This window comes from Mus caroli, chromosome 15, assembly GCF_900094665.2.
Source record: "Mus caroli chromosome 15, CAROLI_EIJ_v1.1, whole genome shotgun sequence".
NCBI classification, from domain to species: domain Eukaryota; kingdom Metazoa; phylum Chordata; class Mammalia; order Rodentia; family Muridae; genus Mus; species Mus caroli.
The window spans coordinates 49,303,117-49,324,808 of NC_034584.1; the positions used below are offsets into that span (position 1 = coordinate 49,303,117).

The following is a 21,692-nucleotide window of genomic DNA, read 5'->3' on the forward strand; positions in this document are numbered from 1 at the left end:
TTTTAGCACTGCACTCAGGGGTCACAAAAGGATAGTAAATGAAGTTCTCTCTCTTTTTCTCTCTGTAGTATTTCAAGATAAACACTGCCTAATAATTTTTGTTGTTGTTTAAATTTGGAAAGTATACAAGAGCTGAAACTCCTCTCTTGGCTCCTAACAGATTCCTCCTCCGCTGAATTATGTGGCATTTTGTTCCACATTTACATTTCTAGATAAATTGGCCCTCATTATTCTTGGATTCCTGACAGACAGCACGTCTAAGAATGAGTGTTTTGCGTTCTGCCGCTCTGTGTGTGTTCAACAAATGACTCATTGGTATTGTCGCTGAATTAATTAGCAGGATCCCTGTGAAGATGTCAGCATACTTGGGTAAACTAACTTTATAAAATCAGGGCTCACTATTTTCTTCATAATTGGAACTGCATTCAGGTGCCATTTGCAGTTTTAGGATTGTTTAGGGACTCATCCTGAGGACCTCCGCCTACGGAGTTATAACTCTGCCTAGCACATAGAGCGACTCTCAAGCCCCAGTATTTTTTACAGTTTTATTATTTACTTTTTTTTTTTTTTTGTGGGGCTCGTACCATGGAGTCCGGCAAGTGTATACTTTAGGGAGTCAGTTCTCTGTTTCTGCCATGGCATCCAGGGTTTGACCTCAGGATGTCAGGGTTATACACCAAAGGTAAAATCCACTAAGCCATCTGGATGGCCCTTTTGGTTTTGGTTTTGTTAACAATTCACTATATGTTAAGACAATTCTATTTCATGGATTGTGTTTTCTTTCAGATTGGCCTTTCCTGCCTCTCTCTTTTCTTCCTTCCTTCCTTGACTCTGTGTCTGTGTGTGTTATTGTTGTTGTTATTATTTTGCTTTAGGATTTTCCACAACCTTCCCCTTTATATTTACATGTAACACAGGTGTCTCTATCCATACATCAAGTCTATTTTACATACATGAAGGAAAGCATCGAATTGAGGCCTTGCTTAGTTTTAGAAGGACGGTCCATGGTCATCTTGACGGGAAAAAGACTGATAGGGCACTGGAGCGATTGTTGGGAACTTCACAACCCGATTGTCAGGCTGGCGGCAGGCAGAGAAAGAGATGGGGGCTAAGTGTGGGTTTTTGAAGCCCCAGAACCCACCCCCAGTGACACCCTTCCTCAAGGCCTAATCCATCCCAAACTGTTCCTCTGCTTAGTGACTGAGCATTCCAATTCATGAGCCTATGAGGGTGATTTGCATTCAAACCAGCACACTCAATGTATAGCTGATTGCTTCTTCATTCATAGTGTAAGGGCCAAGGGAGCTGGAAGGAGACTTGCTTCTGTGCCTTTGTGGAACTTCTCATCCTGGGTTTGCTTTGCTAAGGCAGAGATGGCTCCACCTAGCAGGGAGGCTTCTGTGTGCCGAGAACCTACTTGTCAGACAATGTCATTGCGGAATCTCCGCTTATTTCCTTGGCAGGTATTGACATCAGTCGACATCAGGATTGAGTGGGCACCTCTCAGGGCTTAAGGGTTCTTGTGTCCCAGATCAAAACACTGATCACAGGCCTTTGCATGGTATCAGAAGCAGGGGATATGTTATTATAAAAACTGTACTTTCTGAGAAGGGAGTGAATGGGAACGGGGAGAAAGTTTAGAAACTCAAATGCAGCGGACGCAGAGAACTGGAGACCCTTTACCTCACATAGGGAGGTTTCCAGGGTCACTGGCATAGAGTGGGCTTTCCACGCAGGCTCAATACTGTAGTTCACCAAACAGTATCATTCCTCGGGTGTCTGTCTTATCAGCATCTTAAATCTCCACCCAGGCGTATATGCTTCAGTATTGGGAGTCATGGGTCACTTATGGCACTGGTGTGTCTCTATTGCCTGCTGTAACAGCTTCCACCAGTTCTCAAGATCTGGACCACTAGGTTTCCAGCTGTCCTCTTGGTCAACAGGTTTTTCTCATATGATAATTCTGAAGCTTCACTCTGAGGCCTTCTGGACCTCTGTCTCTTCCTCGCTCTCTAGCCCCACGACTTTAAAAAAAAAAATTTAAACATGCTTGTCTGTCATCTCAACGCTCCAGAAAAATGAAGACAGAGTACCCCATGTTTGAGGCTAGCCTGGGCTACATATTGAGACCCTATGTCAAAAAGCACGCATGCACACAAGTACACATGCGCCTGTGTGCACAGACATGGAATTAGTTGTTACCTTACTCCTTGTTTGATCACTTATAGCCAAATTTGTTATGTTTTTCATCTGTCTCTTTTTAAAAACTGTTTATTATAATTATGTGTGTATATGATGTGTTTTAGTTAGGGTTTTCATTGCTGTACAGAGACACCAAGACCAAGGCAACTCTTTTTTTTTAAAGACTTATTTATGTTTTTATGTATATGTGTACACTGTAGCTGGACAGATGGTTGTGAGCCATCATGTGGTTGCTAGGAATTGAACTCAGGACCTCTGCTTGCTCCAGCCCTACTGGCTCCAGCCCAAAGATTTATTTATTATTATATGTAAGTAACTGTAGCTGTCTTTAGACACACCAGAAGAAGGTGTCAGATTTCATTACGGATGGTTGTGAGCCACCATGTGGTTGCTGGGATTTGAACTTAGGACCTTCGGGAGAGCAGTCAGTGCTCTTTCCCGCTTAGCCATCTCACCAGCCCAAGGCAACTCTTATAAAGGCAAACATTTAATTGGGGCTGGCTGACAGTTTCAGAGGTTTATTTCATTATCATCAAAGTGGGAGCATGACAGCATCCAGACAGACATGGTACCGGAGGAGCTGAGAGTTCTACATCTTCATCTCCAGGCCACTAGGAGAAAAACTGGCTCGCACATGGTTAGGAAGAGGGTCTCATTGCTCACACCCACAGTGACACACATCCTCCAACAAGGCCACACCTCCTAATAGTGCTACTCCCTGGGCCAAGCACCACGTGGTATATGTGTGTGTGTGTTTGTGCGCGAGCGCGCATCCTGTACTGCACATGTGAAGGTCAGAGGATAACGTTGAGTTGCTGCTTTCCTTGCATTGTCACATGAGAGAATGAACTTGGTCTCCAGGCTTGCACAGTAAGTGCCTCTACCTGGGTGAGCACTTCACAGTCCTGTTTCCATGTCATTTAGCTCAATCTTAAGAGCTGAGAGATTTTGTACTTTAGTTTCATTATCTTTACAGTTTGTAGGGTTTGGCTCCAGCCACGCGGGCTAAAGTACTCTTTAGAAGAAGCAGATAAACACAATGAGTCAGGTGGTTTCAACAAAATTGCATGAGTCTTTTTCCCTAGAGGAGTAAGAACTCATAGATTGTGCACTCCTATCAATGTAAGTCCTCTCTTTTTCCCATAAAATATTAATCCTAACATGCTTTGGTGTTTAATAAAACATACCCCCTATTTGATTGCCAGATTAGATGTAGAATACTGAATAAAATTTGAATTGCAGAGCTATTGAAAAACTGTTATTTAGTATAAGTAGGTCTTATGAGTATTTGGGCTGTGCTTATAATAAGGGAATTATTTGTTGTTTCTCTTGAGTTTGGGTTTCCTAACTTTTTTCCTTCTCCACTCCCCTCTCTGTCTGTCTCTCCCCGTCCCCTTCCCCTCTCCCTCTCTCCTTCTCTTTCTCTTTCTCTTCTCTCCCTCTGTGTATGTGTGTGTTGTTGTTGTATGTGTGTGTGTGCACGCATTGTGTTGTTGTTTCTGCTGCTGCTGCTGCTGCTGCAACAGGACCCAACATAGTTGATGCTCCTTCTGTCTCTACTTTTCCTCCCATCATCCTCCTCTTATCAGGCCATCCTGCTTCGTTCCTCCCGTCTCGTGGGCATCTCCTCGGCCTGTCGGTTGATGTCTCTTAGAAGCTTTCTCCTGTCTCTGGTATGGCATGTCTCTTACTAGTGGATTCTTTGCCATGTCCCACTCATTACTGAGCCCTATAGCACATTTGACTCTTGGGTCTTAGGAAATTATAAAGGGCTGAATTTTTAAATTAAGCATCAACATTTGCCATCAGTTATTTGTCCCTACTCAAAACAGTCCTTGAGTGATGAAAACAGATGTCAAAAAACCCCAAATGCTCATTGTCCTTCACATTGAGCTTCTGCCGAAACTTCTGCATTCCTTTTTACAAAGATGTATTTTATTTATAATTATGTGTATATGTGGGGGAGGTAGCAATGCGCGCATGTGCGTACAGACGCCTGTAGAGTCCAGAAGAGGTTGTCAGATCTTCTGGAGAGTTACAGGAGGTTCGGAACCATCTAACACGTGTCCTCTGCAATCCACACTCTTCACTGTGGAGCCATCTCCCCAGCCCCTGAATTCTTCCTTAGTCTTTTTATGCTAGTGAGATTAGCAGATCATGGCAGAATAGAAGCAGCAGCTGCAGGGAGCTCTTTGAGTTCAGGGACGAATGCAATGAGTAAGTGAGCGTGCCAATAAGCTGGCTAGGCTCCATGAGAAGGCCCCATCTCACCCAGCCCAAGGAAGCACTAACCATACTACCACCAGCAGTGACAGAGTAGAGTGACATCACAGAGACACGGAGATCAAATGTCTGCCCTAGGAGCCCTGGGGTCACTGTGTTCAGGGCACACAGCTCTGGCTGCTGATAGGTCTCCAGGGGCACAAAGTGGCAACATTCAGTGTTGTAGAGCCATTAAATCATCCAGTGGAAGGGAGACTTAGGACCATTTTGGTGGTTGAAGTAGATACTTAATTACCCTCACCAAAAGACAGGGAAACAGTACAGGTTCCTGGATACTTAGTGACAAGTTGACTGGCCTCATGAACTGTTGATTTCAGATGCTAGGGTAAGGCTTTTGGAAACGGTTTTCTTTGTTATTGTTTTGGGTTTTAGAGAAAAGTTTTCTCTAACCTAGGCTGACCTCAAACTTACAGTCCTCTTGAATCCACGGTGTTGAAATGCAGGACTATTCTGTCATAATGTGGCAAAACTTTTCTCTTGATCTGTTTGTGTCTTTTTTTTTTTAATTTTCTTAATCAATTCTTTGTGAGTTTCACATCATGGACCCTTTGCCCTTGTAAGCTTTCCCCAAAAATAAAACACTCAAAGCAAAGAACAACAAACCCCAAAATACCGGAAGCAAAAATTAGTCAAAAAAGATCTCTCTCTTCCCCTCTCTCCTTCTCTCTTCCCTTTTCCCTCCCCCTTCCATCTCTGTCACTGTCTCTGTCTCTGTCTCTCTCCTTCCCCCAACCTCCCACTCCCACCAGGCATTCTTCCTCTCTCTCATCTACACATGCTAGACACACTGTTTTCCGTTGAACACCACACCCCAGCCCTTCAATCTCTTACATTAGAACTGTCCCTGTGAGGGGTCCCTCTACTGGGTTTCTGCTAAATCTCTTCATGGCCAAGGATAGAAAGTCTATCGAAACTCTCCACTTTACCGATTGGTTTGGGGGCAGGGAACCGTACAATCCTTTATGGGGTATTTCCATTCCCAAGACAGCTCTGCACTGTGCAGAGTAGAAGATTATAAATCAGATGAGTGGGTTGAATGCGGAGACTTTGATGTCATCGATTTAAAGACTTCATTTGAGAAAAAGAAAGAAAATGCAAGGATGATTTTTAAAAATAAAATAAAATAAATAAAATGGTAAATGGCAGAAACCTTAAAGAAAAGGCAGGTCCATGATTCCTCTGTAAAGTCATCGAAGAGACGGGGTAAGCTCCCACAAAGCGCTTTCCTCTTGACTAAGTCACCAGCCTGGAAGTGAATTGTAATTGGTTTTGCCCAACAGCTTGAGTCAGTCCCTGTATGACTTTCCATTCATCCGTCTCTAGCTGGAAGCGGCAGGATGCTGCTCAGGGGCGACACCCGGCCTCAGATCTCATCTTCAGGACTTGTTTAGCTGTGTGGGTTTAGACAAGTCATTTAATGTCTCGGTATCTGCTGTCAAAGGATGCGTGTAGTTCTAATTTCTGCTGGATTGTTGTGAACATTGCATGAGTTAATCACTGTAAAATGGTCAGATCACCTTGTGGAAGCTACTAAGCCTCACTAAGATTAGCTATAGTCCACTAGGTGTGCTAACACATGCCTGTGCTCTACCGTGGAAGATCAGGAATCCAAAGTCATTCTTGGCTGCAAATCAAGTTTGAGACCAGTCTGGGCCCCCATGAAACCCTGTCTCAAAAAACAGCCAACCAACAAAAACATAGCTGAGGTCCCTAGTGGCCCCAAAGAGAAGCGTTGTTGGTCCATATTTTCTGAAGAATGCTTCTATTGCCTAGCAGTCCCTAACAGGTCGCTCATGGGCATGTATGGGTCTTTCTCATATGAATGAGTGGATGAAAGCACACAGGTCCACAGGTCATGTGAATGTGTGAATGCATATGTGGAGGACTGTGCATGATCTGTGATGAACAGCAGGTCCCAACTGTTTATATACTTTCTCTGTGGGATTGATCAGTTTAGGAATTCCTCAAGTTTTGTTCATCTTTTCAGGCTGCGGCTCCATGAAGAAAAGGTTATTAAAGATAGACGGCACCATCTCAAAACCTACCCAAACTGCTTTGTTGCAAAAGAGCTGATTGACTGGCTCATTGAACACAAGGAGGCCTCTGACCGAGAGACGGCGATAAAACTCATGCAGAAATTAGCCGACCGGGGCATCATTCATCACGGTGAGTGAGGTGGCACCGTCAAGGTATGGGAAGAGGAAATGATAGGTGAGAATTCTACCCCTGAACCACCCATTCTGGGCTGGAGAGGAAGTGAAGACCTGTGAAGAAGTAAGAGGAAGGAGTGCTGGCATACACAGAGGCAGGAGGATCTGGGGTTCAAGGCTCAGATAAATACTTGGCTAATTAATGAGTTAGAAGCCAGTCTGGGCTAGGTGAGACCCTATCTCCACAAGATCACATGTTAGATAGTAAACAAACATTTTTCTTTAAATTATCTCTTTAGTACCAATCTCATTTCTACCCAATCGCATCCTTCCTCCAAGAGGTACTTGGGCTTTTCTAGACTGTGTGTCATGTTTGAGACTTTATATGGATGAATGTTTGTTTACTCTTTGCAACTTGAACAGCATGCTGTATATTGAATTCACCAGTGTTGATAGTCCATTGCTCTGAAAGTATTTTTTTTATGTTAGCAGGCAAACCAAGAGGTTGCCACATGATATCTAATAAATGTGTGCCATTGTAATTTGTTACCATAGGTGCCCCCCACTGTTCATATCTGTCCCCACTCTACCCCTGGCTGACTCCCTCTGAGTTAGTTGCCCACATCTGTCTTCTCATCCAACATATTCATAATCTTCTCTATCATCTACCTCCCTTAAGAACTCTTCTCTGATATCAAGATCCTTATCTGTGGCTGTTCATTTTGCTGCTGTATCCATGGTGTGCCCTGTATGGGCCACTGTAGCCTTATCTATTGGGTTATGGGACATTGAGGTTGTCTATAAGTCTTGGCTGTTATTCTCGGACCATTGCTGTGAAGAGAGACCATGACCAAGGCAACTTTTCTAAAGGAAAGCATTTAAATTGAGCTTGTTTACAGTTTCAGAGGGTTTGTCTGTGATCATCATGGTGTAGTGAGCAAACCTGGTACTACAAGCTTTACATCCTGATCAGCAGGTGGAAGGCACAGAGACAGACACTGGGCTTTTGAAACCTAAAAGCCCACCCATCTAAGGTTACACCTCCCAATCCTTCCTAAACAGTTCAACAGCTGGGGACTAAGCATGAAAATATAGGAGCTTATGGTGGCCATGTCATTCAAACCATGACACTGCCAATGGCTCAGTGACCATCCTGAACTCTTGTGTGCTGGCTAGTTTTAAGTTGGCGTTACACCAACTAAAGTCCCTTAGGTAGAGGGAACCTCCATTAAGAAAATGTTTCTACATGTCCTGTGGGCAAGCCTGTGGTGCATTCTTTTTAATTGATAATTGATGTGGGTAGGTCCCGCTCACTATAGGTTGTGCCTCCCCTGGCTGGTGGTCTTGGTTAGTACCAGAGGGTAGGTGAGCAATCCGTGAGGAGCAACCCAGTAAACAGCATGTGTCTGTGACTTCTGCTTCACTTCCCGCTTTGCTTGAGTTCCTGCCCTGACTTCCCTCAGTGATAGATTGTTACCTGGAAGGGTAACATATGCTAAACTTGAGTTCCTGCCCTGACTTCCCTCAGTGATAGATTGTTACCTGGAAGGGTAACATATGCTAAACCCTTTCCTCCCCAAGGTGCTTTTTGCTCATGATGTTTTATCACAGCAATTGAGACCCTAAGATGATATGTCTCAGAGTCACAACATGGCCTAGACACTTGCACATTGGTGTTCTTTTAAGCCAAGGTACAATTCTTCTTATTTTTGTTGAATTTCCACTCACTGTTAGGTTTTTTATTTTCAAATAACTCTTCAGGGAAGCTTCTCAGAGCAGTCCTCCATTGTTCCCACTGTAGTTCTCCTTAACCCCTGCAAACCCATAGCATCATTTTAGTTATATGCTAAATTTCTCTTTGACACTCACGCTGTTCCAGGGTCATGCTTATGAAGACTTTGGGATGGGTGATGAAGTGAATTTTGTGAGCCTTTCAGCACATGATTGAGGATGGTGGTGGTGACGATGATAATGGGGGGAGGTGGGGAGGTGATGCTAACAGAAACGAGCACTGCTCTTAGCGAGGTGCTGTGCTAAGCACGGTCCCTTACAGTAGCTATGTGTGATCAAGGGTTCATCAGAGAGTAGATTCTAATCTTCTGTCTCTTGTGAGACTTCTCACTTTCCTCTCTGTGTGTATTGTGTTTCAGTGTGTGATGAGCACAAGGAATTCAAGGATGTAAAACTCTTCTACCGCTTTAGGAAGGATGATGGGACCTTTCCACTGGACAATGAGGTGAAGGCCTTCATGAGAGGACAGAGGCTCTATGAAAAGTAAGTCCACTGCCATGTTGACTCGGGAAACGGAAGCGGGTGCTGTTCTTTTGCTTGGTTGCTTACTTATTTTGAGAAAGGATCTTAGGCTGTATCCCAGGCCTGTGTTCTCATAGGATAACCTTGAATTTCTGACCCTCCTGGCTCTGTCCGCTGAGATTATAGCTGCACATCATTATTTATGTGGTGCTGAGGATAGAACCCTGGGCTTTATGCATGCCAGGCAAATGGCCTATCAACTGAGCTTCGGCCGCCCATCTGTCTGCCTCTTCCCATGTCGACCTCAGTGTGGTTCTTCCGTGTGGGTGGGTTACGTAACTGTTCCTTTTAATGGGAGAAGGTTCTGTCACAGAGTCGCTTCTCGAGTTGCCAAAAATTAAAGTTAGTTTCATAAGCTTCATAAAACACTTTTATCAAAATCATATTCCCTATTCTTAAGACAGTTGAACAAAACTCCAGAAGTGAAAACAGAAGGGCACTGTTTGATGTTTTCCATCAAGAGACGCCCACGATCTTTTCCTTATTGGGTAAATGTGACTGTTGTAGAATCTGAAGAGTCAGTCATATGTGCTGTGCCCAGGGGAAAGGTTAGGGTCATGTCAGGTAGTTAGTGCTGAGCGCCCTTCACGGAGCAGGATCTGTGAGGACAGTATTTCAGCTTTCAGGAAGCTAAAACATACCATATACAGCCTAGGACTACTGGGTTGGCAGGTCTGGAGTCTCCCAAGAGGTTTATCTCCAAGCTAGTCTGCTTTTCTTTCGCCTCTAGCTTTTCCTACCATCTTTAATTTTATTCAGGGCAACATTTTGAGAATGGACTGCCAAAGCAATGCCATTCCTTAATTTTGGTTGTCTTGCAAGGCTTTGGGCGGCGTGAAAATTCCTATTTGTCACATAAAAGGTGATACAAGCATCTCCTTCTCCATAGTAGGTGGGTGTAGGTGTTCCAGTGAAGGCCTAGGAAGTCAAAAGACAAAAGAACAAGAGGATTAAGAGCTTAGGTTCAATTTTGGTTGTGAACATGGGCCTTGCTCATGCTTCATGTACCCTACCACTGATATCCTGCCTTCTTTGTATCCCTTCCACCCAAGACCACCTGTGCTTTGCCGGTGATATGGTGAATATTTGACGAGAATTATGAATAGGGACCAGGGATGTATCTCAGATGTATACATTTATCTAGCATGTGTAAGATCAATGAGGAAGAGGGAGTGTGGCTTTGGTGTTTTGTATCGTTAGGTTTATTTGTTTGTTTGTTTGTTTGTGTGTGTGTGTGTGTGTGTGTGTGTGAATTCATCAATATTCCAGGACTCTATGCCTGCTATATACTTTCTAGTTATTAATACTCAGTGGCCTCAAATTCCATGTAAACTTATTTCTCCAAATTCCTTGCGAAATTAGCACTGGGAAAAAGAAATTTATTATGTATTTAACCTTAAGTGACCCAGCTACGGTCTCATAAACCTTGGCCACTGCTTTTGGTTGCTGGATGTTTGGGTCACATTTTGGGCCATTTGAAATGGACTCTTCCATTGTATGCATTTTCCTTGTTTTTTGAGTGATCTTTCTATGACTTTCAGGACAGGTATTATTGTGTAAGTTTTAGATACTTTAATAACATTAAAAGTGAAGAGTTGGTTATCTAGTCAGAGACTTTATTTATGTTTTTTTTTTTAATAATTAAAGGGATTTTTTTTTCCTGCAGTATTTTCTCCAGAATACTTCTTTGGGGTATTTTTAACATTTACAACATGAAGGTCTTACAAGATATGTGTTCCTTTTATTATTCTTATTTTAAGATAATAATAGTAGGAATTTATTGATTGCAGAATAACTTATTGCAAAGCTTGACTAGTAGAGGTTATTGAATTACTGCAGCATGGCTGATTTAGATGTTGTTGTTGTCCCTGTTTCACAATGGGGGAGAGGGTGTGGCAGGCAGGGAAAGCCTTGTGTCTAAAGTCCACTAATCAATCACAGCTGCACTTTGCAGCCAAACCCTGGCATTGTTGTCTTCATAGAGATTAAATGTATTAAATAAACATTTACTCCAGAATACATCTTACTATAAAATGTGGCCGAGGATTTGTAAGTTGTCAAGGTAGAGAATTTTCTGTACCAGGATCTACAGACAGACATAAGTATGAGATCCTACTTTGGGGCCAGCATCCCTGGTGTTCTGTTAATAAGACCTGATGTGGAGGCCTGAATGCCTCCTTCGTGTGGATGGGCTTTCATGGTACCAGAAGGCACCATGCAAGCTTCCAAAGGAGGGAGGCAAACCACGAGCCGTCTTACCCAACTATGATGCCAATGAACCTCATTAACAACCAGCATGGCACCCCAGCCTAAGTGCAGTGGGGGCAAACATCCCTTAGCAGTAACCAGTAGCTCTCTAATGTTCTCACCAGAGGGAAGCCATGCCTGGTGCTAGAAGCCTAGCTAAGTAACTGCTCGGTGCTAGTGAAGTCAGGGTTATTGGAGGAAAATCGACGTTCACTAACTTACTAAGCCAGCATAGTCCCTAACTATAATGTATAAACACTTGTCCTTATACCCACAGGTAAGTAAGTGTAGTTCTTACCCCTCATCAAGGACACTTCTCTTTGTGATAGATGGAGACCACTACAGAAAACCCACAACCAATCAAAATGCAGAGTTGTGAAGCCCAGTCCCACTGCAATATGTCTACAAAACACTCTGCACCTAAGACTCGGGGAACATTGCAGAAGACGGGGGCAAAAAGATTCTAAAACCCAGAGGATGAGGGGGTTTACTGTGGGATCCTGTCTCCTAGTAAGGTCAGAATCTACCTCCATAAATTGTCACCAACACGACAGCATGACTGTCCAAAATGTGAACTGAGCAAGGATGATGCCAATGAGCATGCCCAAGTAGACAGGAAAAAACTCAGGAGACCGCAACCCTACACAAAGAACTATATTCAATGGAGGAAACCCGGGTGTAGGAGAGGTGACCCACCCCAGAGAAAAACACACCAACTGATTGTCCAGTTTCAACTGCTCAGCCCTGAAAAACGTGCATACAGATCACATGATATTAACTGAGAAGATCATATTTATAAATAAGTTGTGTGTACAGATATGCATGCAGTAACAACAGAAGAGGAGGCCATAAGTCCAAAGGAGAGTGGGAAGTAAGTAATGTATGGGGAAACGTGGAGAGAGGAAAGGACAGGGAAAGTGTTGGAACCATGCTTAACCTGCCGACGAAGAGCATATTTTGAATTAACCTTGATTTCCTCTTTCAGTCTAGGAATGGCTTCTCAATTCCAATTTCACCTGGCTTAATATAGAGGTAAATCCCCTCTACATGTGGTGAATAGCCTGTTTGTCTAGTTGGGTTCTTCTGTTCTTATACAAAGGACTTTGATGTTCTCAGCAGTGAGGATTTCTCTCACTGGCTACCAGCCTATTTATCCCGCTTAGGGCTTCAGACAGACCGAAGAAGGTAACGGATAAATGCCGTGTGGCCCATGGGTTCCCACTGTGTTTTTTCATTCTCTCTTCTATATAACTGAGGAGGAATCTGAGGGAGAAGCCATGGCCAGCAAGGCAGCATCCTTCTGTGTGTTTTATCTTCTCCATCATATGCCCCAGGATCATTCTTTTGTTCTTTCTCAGTGCCCGGCACGGTAAATATTGTTCAGTGAACAAAGGGCTTCCCGTGTTGTGTTGCTGTGAATGTCTGAGCTGCTGGCGTAAGAGAACTGCTTAATGACAGGTGACAATAGCCAGTCTGTCACCATGCCTGGCCTCTAGCACTTACAGAGCATCTTACACATCATTTGTTCGGTTTTCCTTACAATCTTCAGTGATATTCCCACCAGGGATAATTAATCCACTATAATACTAAGGGCATGAGATATACAGAGGCTTAAATGATCGATACAGACTCCCAGATAGGGAGATAGAGATGGCTCTTAAACACTTCTGGCTGGAGAAGTGGCTCAGCAATGAAAAACACTTGCTGCTCTTCCAGAGGAACCAGGTTTGGTTCTCAGTCCCCACATCAGATGGCTCCCAGTTGCCTTTCATTTTCGTTTCAGGGGACAAGATGCCATCTCTTGGTCTCCCCTGGCATCTGCATGCTCATGACACTCACTACACACACACAGACAGAGAGAGGGGTGGGAAGGGAGGGAAGCACTTAAAATTAAATAAAATATGGGGGGGGGGTGAGCACTTAAGCATTTAAGCTTTTGTGTGGGGCTGGGTGAATGAACCTGTCTGATGTAACCGAGGCTGGAAGTCAGAGGGTCAGGCATCTTAACTCCTAGATCAGCTAGACTGGCTGCCTAACTGTCTCTACCTTCCCAGCAATGAGATGCAGGCCCACCAAAGGGGGGCTTCCTATGGGTACCAGGGATCTGAACTTGGTTCCTCAAGTTTCCATGGCAACCTTTTTCCTGCCTGATTCATCTCTCCAGCACCTCGTTCATCCCTGTCTTCTGTTTCTACCTAGCAAACACCTTTCAAGCTGAGGTGGGTCAGTTGGTTATTTAGGTTGGTTACTTATTTAGACTGTTTATTTTGAGATGGGTCTGTGCAACCCTAGCTATCCTGGAACGTGCTATATAGACGAGAATGGCCTCAAGCTTGTAGCCCTACTTCTGGCTCTGTATCCCAAGTGCTGGGATTATAGGCATGAATGCAAACTAATAGCTTCAGTTCTACCACTTGATTCAAACTTTAGCTTGCAATATTTTCAACTATTTGGCAAGCTGTAACAAAACATTTTCCATCATGCTATGGACATTCTTAGTTTAATTGTGCTGTTATGACTAGTGGTTTCCCTGGAATATTGTTGTTTTTCTTGTTTTGAGGCAGGGTTTTGTTGTGGAGGTCAGTCTGTCTTTAAACTCACATTCCCTCTGAGTATTAGGGTGATATGTATGTGCCATAGCATATGTGCAATATAGACGCTTTTGAATTTTTCTTAAATTTAATTTAATTTCTTCTGAGACGGGGTCTCTGTCTAAAAACATGAGTGTCCTGGAACTCACTATTTAAATCAGATGGCCACAAATTCAGAGATCCATCTTCCTCTGCCTCCTTAGTGCTGGAATTAAAGTCATGTACCACCATGCCTACCTGCTGTGTAGACTACTATAATAAGTATTCTTTTATTTTTTTTTTAAGATTTATTTATTTATTATACATAAGTACACTGTAGCTGTCTTCAGACACCTCAGAAGAGGGCATCAGATCTCATTACAGATGGTTGTGAGGTACCATGTGGTTGCTGGGATTTGAACTCAGGACCTCCTCTGGAAGAGCAGTCAGTGCTGTTAACCACTGAGCCATGTCACCAGCCCCATATAATCAGTATTCCTGCCTTCATGTATTTGAGGCATCCAGTGGTTACAGTATTTCTGGGTTAACAGTCAGCTCTTACCACAATATGGTTTATGTGAGCATGGTGATGGTGATGCTCAGTTACTCTTATTAAGAACCGTTAACCTCCAACTGAGATGTTACCATAACTGCCTGCGAGCCAAGTTTGCCATAGTCATTCCTGGGTGCACGTAGAAGATAAGAAACCCCAGGGCAGGACATGACAGCTAGCTCATGCCTCTTTGCAATGACAGTGGGCAAAGTACCACTGTGGTTTGGTTCCTGCAAATCACAGCAGGGCTAGAAGCTGCAGATGCACTGTCAGGGTTGTGTACAGAAGAACCGTAAGACTGAGCAACCTGAAGCTTTTATGATGTTTTCAGGCCACTGTGCAGTTTATCTCGGAGTGAGACACTCTGTTTTCAGACTAGCAGAAAACGAATGCGCCTTTCTATTGCAGAAGTGGCATTATCTTTCAGGTCTGTTTGCTCTGTGCACATCCTTGAGAAGTCTGAACAAAAGCTAAAAGCTGTGTTAGTTTGCAGACCTTGAGGAAATATGAGAGGTTTGGAAAGGACAATCTCCTAGTGGCTACAATGCACAAACTAATTGAATATTGGGGCTGACCATTAGGGAGCAATAATTATCCCTCAAACATTGTTAGTTTGTATGGTCTTTGTTTTGAGATGGGTCTTAGCCAAGTTAGCTTGGCACTATCTATGTAACCCATTTGGCCTCAAACTCACAGTCGTCCTACCTCAGCCGTTCAAGTGCTAGGATTATGTGAACGAACCATCACAACCCTCTCCAAACATTCATATTTCTGTGTGTGTGTGTGTGTTTGTGTGTGTGTGTGTGCTTTCTTCACAAATACCTCACATGTTTTCCTGCTCAAATTTTATAAGTAAATATGAAGTTATAAATGTGAAATATGTAATAGATTGTATAGCACTTGAGAAAAGAATTTGATGTTTAAAAAGTGTGTGTGTGTGGTGCTGCTGCTTTGTTTCTTATTGTGTTTAGGTAGTGGGATGTCATGTAGCCTTGGCTGTCCTGGAACTCATTACAAAACCAAGGCTGGCCTACCCCTCTGCTCCTCTTTCTACCTTCCAAATGCTGGCATTACAGATATTCACCACCATTCCAATGAAAACCTTTTAAAACTCCAGTGACTTTTTTTTTTTTAAGGGCTATCCTCAGGCCATGGAGATGTCTGTGATGTGTGCCACCCCCTGAATCCACGCTGATGGCCGTGGCCATACCATAGCCAGAAGCCATGAGGCAGTGCATGGCCCATGCTGCCACTGACTATAGAGGGCAGGGACGCTGCTTCTGCAGTGGTATCAATGACCGCGCACTCACACTTCTGTGGCACCTTCTCTTTCCCACTGCCACCCCTAAAAACAGTCTAGACGGGAAGCCATTGAAGAGAACTAAAAATTGTGTTATAGATGCTGAAGTGCAGCCCTTCCCAGTTAATGGCATCTGGCCAGGGTGTGGGTGGGGAAGGACTGTTTTCCCTAAGGGGCCGCCCGTTTGACCGTGTTCCATGTTCCAGTGAGTATATGGGCAACACAAATTGAACTTTATAAACATTTCTTGCCTTTCTTCTTCTTTTGTTTTGGGGGAGGTCACAAGGGTGGGGGCTGGACCTGCAAGAACTGGGAGGTGAGTGTGAAAGGGGTGCATCGTGTGAAATTTCCAAATAACCAATAAAAATATGGTGTTTAAAAAATGATGAGCTGAAGAGATGGCTCAGTGGTTAAGAGCACTAACTCCTCTTCCAGAGGTCCTGAGTTCAAATCCCAGCAACCACATGGTGGCTCACAGTCATCTGTAATGGGATCTGATGCCCTCTTCTGGTGTGTCTGAAGACAGCTACAGTGTACTCAAATACATAAAATAAATAAATCTTTAAAAAATAAAATAAAATAAAGCCAGTTGGTGGTGGCCCACACCTTTAATCCCAGCACTCTGGAGGCAGAGGCAAGCTGATCTCTGTGAGTTTGAGGCCAGCCTGGTCTACAGAATGCGTTCCAGAACAGCCAGAGCTGTTACACAGAGAAACCCTGTCTCAGAGAGAAAAGGAAAGGAACAACTATTCCCTCTTCATATAGTATTTAAAACATTAGGACAGGAGGCTGGTGAGATGGCTCAGCGGGTAAGAGCACTGACTGTTCTTCCAAAGGTCCTGAGTTCAAATCCCAGCAACCATCTGGTGGCTCACAATCATCTGTAATGGGATCTGATGCCCTCTTCTGGTGTGTGAAGACCGCTACAGTGTACTTTACATATATATAATTAATAAATAAATCTTTAAAAAAACAAAAAAAAAATTAGGACAAAAATTTAAGTGATTTTTGTTTCAGAAGCCAAGGGCCATAAAGCCTGGATCTGGGTTTAAATGTTTTGTCATATTAAGAGAAAATGACATATTTAACATTTTTTTAAAAAATGACTTTATTTACTATTCAAGCCAAAACTGGAGGAAAAGTCTCAATCTGTTTTGCCCATAGCTGTGCAGAGTCAAGGGCTTGGATTTAGTTTTGCCACAGGATCTCATGTGATCCAGGCTGATTCTGAACTTGCTGTGTGACTAAGAATGGCCTTTGAACTTGAGGTTCTCCTGCCTGTTTCCTGAGTGCTAGGATGACAGGTATGGACTTTACACGTGTGTACTTCTACCACGCCTGGTTTCAGGGGGTGCTGGGCATCATCACATCAAGAGCTTCATGCATACTCGGTAAGCTTTCTGCTAATTGAGCCAGATTTCTATATCTCAATAGGATTTTTTTTTTAAATCCTTGTCTGTGCCTGGGTGTGTGTGTGTGCATGGGTGTGTGTGCATGGGTGTGTGTGTGTGTGTGCGCGTGCAAGGGTGAATATATGCCCTGTTGCTCATGTAGAGGTAAGAGAACATCCTTGGATGTTGGTTCTGACCTCTGCCTTGCTTGAGAGTTTTTTGTTTGCAACTGCATAATGCCACACTAGCTGGCCCGTTATCTTAAGGTCTCTGTGTCTGCCTCCCCTTTTGCCTTTGAAGCTATGGTTTATATATGCATGCTGCTGTGTCTGGCTTTACACGGAGTTCTGAGGATCCAAACCCAAGTCCTCAGGCTGGCCTGGCCAGCAGCACTTTCCCCATTGTACCATCTCCCCACGCCCTGTAATAGACTTTTAAATGAGCCTGAGAAAAGTGTCACTTGGTTGGTGCCAAGTGGTTTTAGAAATCACATTTCCCTTCTTTGGGAATGATGCCACCGTTCCCCCTGGTGCATTGCTGGATTACACTAGAGCTTTGTTAGTATGCAAATCAGGTGGCAGCCATCTGTGCTGTCAGAACACATCAGACCTAGGTTGTCATCTACAGACTTCTAGCTCTGGTTGATTATTCAGAAATGACTTGATCTAAAGGTAAACGAGTTGCCATTTGACCAAGAAACCGGGTCCATAAGTGAAGACTTAGTGCTAACTTCCACTAAATGCTCCCCCATGCCCCGTAATTACTTTTTCGGTGATTACTTTCAATTTGGTAGAGAGGGGTTGGAGGTGGCCTTCAGGATTTCTGCACTCAAAGGAAGATGGGCCTGAGTTCCTTTGCTGTTGGGGGCCCCTTTCTGAGTCTGTTTTCTTACGTGTTATGGAAAGAAAGTGGCCATCCCCCACTCAGCCTTGCTGTGCGGACCAGTCCAATGGAGTCTCAGCTACAGTAGGATTTTTGCATTTTACCGCGTAAGGTGGTTTTCCCTGTGTATTAAATGTAACCTAGTCTTACCCAAGGGGCGATGAGATCGCCCCTCCCCCACTTTCCAAGGCCCCAGAGACTCACCTGTATGAATTGCTTCCAGGGCTTCCTGGTCTGCTTTTAAGTCAGACTCTGTCAGTGGGAGGCACTGTCATGAATTCCTCTGCTCCCTCACTATAGTTGGAGGCTACGTTTGGGGACAAACAACACCCTCCTCACACCTGTCCTGTGGGCCTGAAATAAACCCTCTCCCATAACCATCAGGGCTAGTGGTGTTGATGATCATGAGCAAACCAGTTGGCTAGGTCTCTGCCTCCTCATCCCTCCATGTGTTCCTTAGATCTGCTCCTGGTTTTAGGAGCTCCTTATTATAAACTGCCTTTCTGTCTGTTTCTATTATTATGTTTGTCCTGTATTTATTTGAGAGTGTCACATAGCCCTGGTAGCATCTAAATCCTGGGTGCTGGGCTTAGGCTTAGACCACCATGCTGGGCTATAAACTGCCCTTTGCTAGTGCATTTGTATGATCCTGCTACCTCCTGACTGGACCCTGGTTGGTGGATCCTGGGATCAGAAAGGAGTTCTTAACTTCTTCCAGTTAAGGAGGGCTGGACTGTCTATTTCCTATAAATGGGAAAGTCACTTGTTTGTAGTCATTTTGTCATTATTGCTGCTTGTACCTTTACTGATTATATATCTTGAAGAGTAAGAGAGACAAAACTGATGCATGGTACACTGACTAGTGTTGGCACTTGGCACATGGTACTCCAACTGGCCTTTTTGCTGGAGTACAGATTTAATGGGCCAAGGATGAAGTTCTTGGCTCCCTGCATCTCTGCTGTATCACCCTTGGTTCTGCAGCCAGCTCTCCAAGGTAACTGTAATGCGTCTCATGTTTTAGTCTCTCCAGCATAACAGGAAACTCCAAGATCCGTGATCTTGAACCCTCACTCTCTAATGCAAATATCCTCCCTTGTATGTTTGGGGAAAGGGTAACTAGATAGATGAGTATGTGCTCATTTTCACCTAAGAAAGGAGGCAGCCCCTTTCTCTCTCTCCGAAGCTGTGGGATAGTCACGATGGAGTAAACCAAGAGTCTCCCTCCTTTGAGACCACTCTGTTCAGACTTATTCCTTGTAGGCTCTGCTTATGACTATTCAAAAGCCCTGAGTACTAACCAGAGCCAGCCCCTCCCTCCACTTCCACAACCTTGTCATACTTTGGTGGGATCCTACTTATTGCTCACAGATTTGTTTGATTTTTCTAACTTCTCTAGGAAAGAGAGGTGTTCACCATCAATTCCCAGTAAGGAAAGTGAGTTAGAGATGAGCAAACTAAAACACTAAAAGTCTTTCTGTCATTCAGGACTGATCCTGGGGCCAGCTATATGGCTCAGAAAGCGAACACACTTGCGGTGTGGGCCCAAGGGCCAGGGTTTGACTCCCCATGCTTACGCAATGGTGGAAGGAGAGAACCGGCTCCATGAAGTTGTCTTTGACCTCCATGTGAATGCCTTTATATGTGTACCTCTCGTGCCGTGAATGCTAAATACAATTAACAGCAACAGGAAAAAGTTATACTGACCAAAATTTGCATTTAGCATAGGCTCACTTCTTTTTCATAATTGGAATAGGAAAAAAAAAATTGAGCATGAGAGGCCTGTACCCACCCCTTGGGTATATACTCTTGTTTTCTTAATAAACCTCAACTTTGCTTCATACTAAAATAATGATAGTAGCAATAATGATAATGTCAATGCTATTTTTTTATCAGTGCCTCTTTTTTTTAATATCTTGTTTATTTTATGTATATGAGTATACTGTAGCTGTCTTCAGACACACCAGAAGAGGGTATCAGATCTCATTACAGATGGCCGTGAGCCGCTCTGTGGTTGCTGGGACCTGAACTCAGGATCTTCAGAAGAGCAGTCAGTGCCCCTAACTGCTGAGCCATCTCTCCAGCCCATCAATGATAATTTTTAAGAATTAGATTTCCTTGCAGGTAACTGTGGAAGGTGACGTCCATATCTAGAGTGCTTTGAACTCTTTTTTTTTTTTTATCTAGCTCTTATTGATGGTCATGGATTCCATCTGGAAAATGTCATAAAAGTCCCTTTTAGAGACTATCTCCTATTGTTAGGTAAGGGAGGTGGGGCAGGGCGAGTGATCAGCAATCCGCATCATCAAGGGAAGTGCCATCAAGCCTCATGGAGCAGCAGGGATTGGGGAGCACATACTGAAACCAGGTACACGTGGATATTAGAGGAGTGGTACCAGTGGACCACATGCTGAATCTCTAATGGCAGATGGCGACCCTCATCATTGACACCGCATGCGGTAACTCCCTTAGCTGGTGGCTTTGGGTGAAACATAGGGACAGTTGGAACACACGACAGTTATATTGTTTCCCAGGCTTTTGTTTGTTAAATGAAAAAAATCCGTGCCTAATTACAGTCCCTTTGCACGGGGCTTGGGAGAGAAAATAAAGGCATTCTTCTACCAACTGGAAAACGCAGGACACTGGCAGAAAGCAGTTATCCATTTTAGGGCCCCCCTGAAAAATCCCTTCCTGCTAGCAAGAAAAATATCCGACTATTATTCTTAAATTTACCAAAGTTAAAATGCATATATAGTTTAGTGTTATTACCCATGGAGCCACTGACTGAACATTTTACAAACACTTCTGTGGTCCACCATGGCTTAACATCCTGAACAAATTAGCTTTGGAATTTTCTAGAATATTAAACTTAATTAAAAAAAAAAAAAGTAACTGAGCCTTTGGGCCGTGGCAACCATTTCCTAGTAACTCGGCCAGATGACAAATGCAAAGGGAAATGGATAAAGGGTAGGCACCTCTGGTCTCTGAGGGAGCATGGAGCTCTTCCTCTGGTCATCTACTTGAAAATCTACGAGAAGCGTGATACCTTAGAGGTCGAGGGAATGAGCGCTGGTCCCAAGCCTCTTAAGTGTTACCATGGCATCACAGGAAGAGTCTGCAATGTCACCCAGCTTGCCGTGGGTATCATTGTAAACCACCAAATTGAGGGCAAGATTCTTGCCGGGAGAAGAAATGTGCAGATTGGCCCTATTAAGCACCCTAAGAGCAGAGAAGCCTTGTGGGGGGTGGGGGGGAAGGGGGACGATCAGGGCAAAGAAGGAAGCCAAAGAAAAAGGTTGGCTTCAACAGCCGGCTCCACCCAGAGAGGCATGCACTGGGAGGACCAACAGGGAGGAGCCTGAGCTGCTGGAGCCCATTCGCTGTGAATTCATGGCTTAATATACAAAAATAAATTAAAAAAAAAAACGCAGACTGTATTGTTTTTAATGTAATTTAACTACTTTGGTTTTTCTGTTACAACCACCACTGTCCGACAACAAACCCATGGCAGATTCTTGGCTTTGGCGCTTCTGAACAGTTTGAACTCTTGCCCAACTCTGCAAGGGTCAACTGTTGGGTGGGTTGCTTGTGGGTATCATGTTGTCCTCTGCTGCGCGGAGCCAGGAGCTATGATGAGTGCTTTATTTTTTTTTAAATTTTTAATATTTTTATTACATATTTTCCTCAATTACATTTCCAATGGTATCCCAAAAGTCCCCCATAGCGCCCCCCCACTTCCCTACCCACCCATTCCCATTCTTTTGGCCCTGGCATTCCCCTATATTGGGGCATATAAAGTTTGCA

The 21,692-nt window shown here is 43.9% G+C and overlaps 1 protein-coding gene across 1 annotated transcript in view; it reads left to right on the forward strand.

The window, feature by feature from the left end:
* Deptor (DEP domain containing MTOR interacting protein) overlaps window positions 1-21,692 on the forward strand; it is a 140,776-nt gene that overhangs the window by 30,773 nt on the left and 88,311 nt on the right. The window contains exons 2-3 of the mRNA XM_021183757.2: window positions 6,473-6,651; window positions 8,786-8,909. Coding sequence (XP_021039416.1) covers window positions 6,473-6,651; window positions 8,786-8,909 — 303 coding nt within the window. The remainder of the gene's footprint in view (window positions 1-6,472; window positions 6,652-8,785; window positions 8,910-21,692) is intronic.